Genomic DNA, 2,211 nt, shown 5'->3' on the forward strand with positions numbered 1-2,211 from the left:
AGCGGCCGCAGATATGTCACAGATACAGGTACGAGCGCGCCGTTACAGTGAAAACAAATCACCATGTATCCGCGCACCGAGACGTTTTTATTTTGTCTGCCACGTAATTGAATTTTGTGGTCCGTTCCATCATAGGACCGATGCGCGGATAGATTTGTTTACCGGCTTTGAAACGGATTTTGTCCGGCGAACTGTATGTTTCGACTTCGGGAATGGACATCGGTTTATTTTAAACTTGAACCGGGGACAGATTGCACCGTGTTATGTTTCTTGCGGAACGTGTTAACTCACTACTCCACACTCCATCTTCCTACCTTTTGTAATTAAACACTTTCTTGACTCGTTCAATTCCACAATTAAACTAGGTAGCTAGGGTAAACTCGCCTAATTCGGTGAAACAACCAAAAATCGTCTTTCGCAATAGTGCTTCAAAGCTTGTATCACCGAATTAGGCGTGTCACCGAATGAGGCGAGTTTACCCTACTTATAGGATTGCTGAAAAATCTTAATAGCGCAGCCTTCTTATTAGCGACATCTATCGAGACATTAATAAGTTATAATATACAGAGTGGGGCCTTTTTTTTTTTTTTTTTTTTTTTAACGTTGGGGAAATGCATTTACGCATGCCACCTTGTCCGGGGGACCAGTGGCGATGACGGACTAACCAATGTAGGACTACCGTCTAAAACCACCAACGAATTCCGTCTCCGCCTTGGGTGGAGTGTCGCAGGGTCACTATAAGCATTCCACCACGTACACCCCGGCGGGCGGCCTACTGGCCGCATGCAGTTTGGGCGCCAGTTGGGCAGGCACCCCCATTCGCGTGGGCGTTTAGGCACGGGTACTCCCCCGGAGCACCGCGCAGCCCATTACGGCGGAGGCATCAGGTGCGCGTAGCGCCTGGCTCTGCCGCCAGCCCGTCGACGGCGGAGTGGGTGCGCGTCAGGGTCGTTCTCGCGCGCACGTTCCGCTGTCTCCTTCTGCGACATAACATAATGGCTGAAGGAGACCATCGCCGTCCATGCCTCCTCGCTGTCAAGCATAGACTTCACAATGCTCTGCAGTGAGAGGTCTGTACCTATTATTGCCTGGAGGCTGGCCCGCTGGGGCCCCATGCAGGGCACTCTTCGAGAACATGACGGGGCGCATCTACTAATGCGCCACACTCATGACACATGGGGGATTCTTCCCTCTCTATTCGGTGCAGGTATTTACCAAAAGACCCATGGCCAGTAAGTATCTGCACCATGTGGAAAGTTAGCGTGCCTTGCTTCCTTCCTACCCAGCGTTCCAGGTGCGGCAATACGGCGTCAATTGTGTTCCGCCCATATTTTGCGGCGTCGAGCTCTGCTCTCCATTGGCGAAGTGTTTCCGTCTGGGCTAATGCCCGGATGTTCCTTACTTCATCTTCGTCCAGGAATTCTGCTGCTGCCCTTCTTTCAGCTCTGTAGCGGTGAACATTCGCGAGAATCTGTGCCTGAAGATCCCAGGGGGGGTCTGCAGCCAAGACCGTCGCCGCCGCAAAAGAAACCGTACGATACCCCCGTATGGCTCTTATGGATATTGCCCTCTGTGGTCTGCGAAACAGCGCTCTATTTTCAGCAGAGAGGGCATCTACCCATATGGGAGCGCCATATAAGGCCATACTTCGCAGAACACGAGAGTATAGGAGTCTACACGTAGCATTTGGCTCACCCACGTTGGGAAGCAGCCGCCCGAGAGCTGCAGCTGTAGATATAAGCCTAGGGCCTAAGCTGGCAAAGTGCGCTTTAAATTGCCAACGGCCGTCCAAAATGAGGCCAAGGTATTTCATTTGGGCCTTAACCGCGACGACCTCCCCGTTTACTATAATATTGGCATTACGAGGGGGTCCTCTTCTCGGGCCATGGAAGAGCAGAACTTCCGTCTTTGGAAGGGACACCTGAAGACCTAGCTGATGGATTCGTTCCACCACAAGTGAGGTTCCAATAGTCACCTTCCTTGCTGCATCTTCATAAGAGGAACCCCGACACGTAATGAGAGTGTCATCTGCATAGGCCAACACATTCATGCCAGGCAGAACTGGGCCTCGTAATAGCCAGTCGAACCCAACGTTCCATAGGGTAGGTCCAAGGACAGATCCCTGAGGGACTCCTAGCTCAACCGGTCGCCGAAGAAGCTCACCGCTTCCGTCTTCCCACGTCACGTAGCGATCTTCCAGATAATTGTTCA

General features: G+C 52.0%; 1 protein-coding gene across 1 annotated transcript; it reads right to left on the minus strand.

Moving 5' to 3' along the window:
• Nucleotides 1-869: 869 nt before the first annotated feature.
• LOC125229085 lies at nt 870-1,645 on the minus strand. Its single transcript, XM_048133862.1, has 2 exons — nt 1,089-1,645; nt 870-1,032 (listed from the first exon to the last, which is right to left on the minus strand). The coding sequence occupies exons 1-2, from the start codon at nt 1,643-1,645 to the stop codon at nt 870-872; spliced, it is 720 nt and encodes a 239-aa protein (XP_047989819.1).
• Nucleotides 1,646-2,211: the final 566 nt, after the last annotated feature.

This window comes from Leguminivora glycinivorella, chromosome 8, assembly GCF_023078275.1.
Source record: "Leguminivora glycinivorella isolate SPB_JAAS2020 chromosome 8, LegGlyc_1.1, whole genome shotgun sequence".
Taxonomy (NCBI): domain Eukaryota; kingdom Metazoa; phylum Arthropoda; class Insecta; order Lepidoptera; family Tortricidae; genus Leguminivora; species Leguminivora glycinivorella.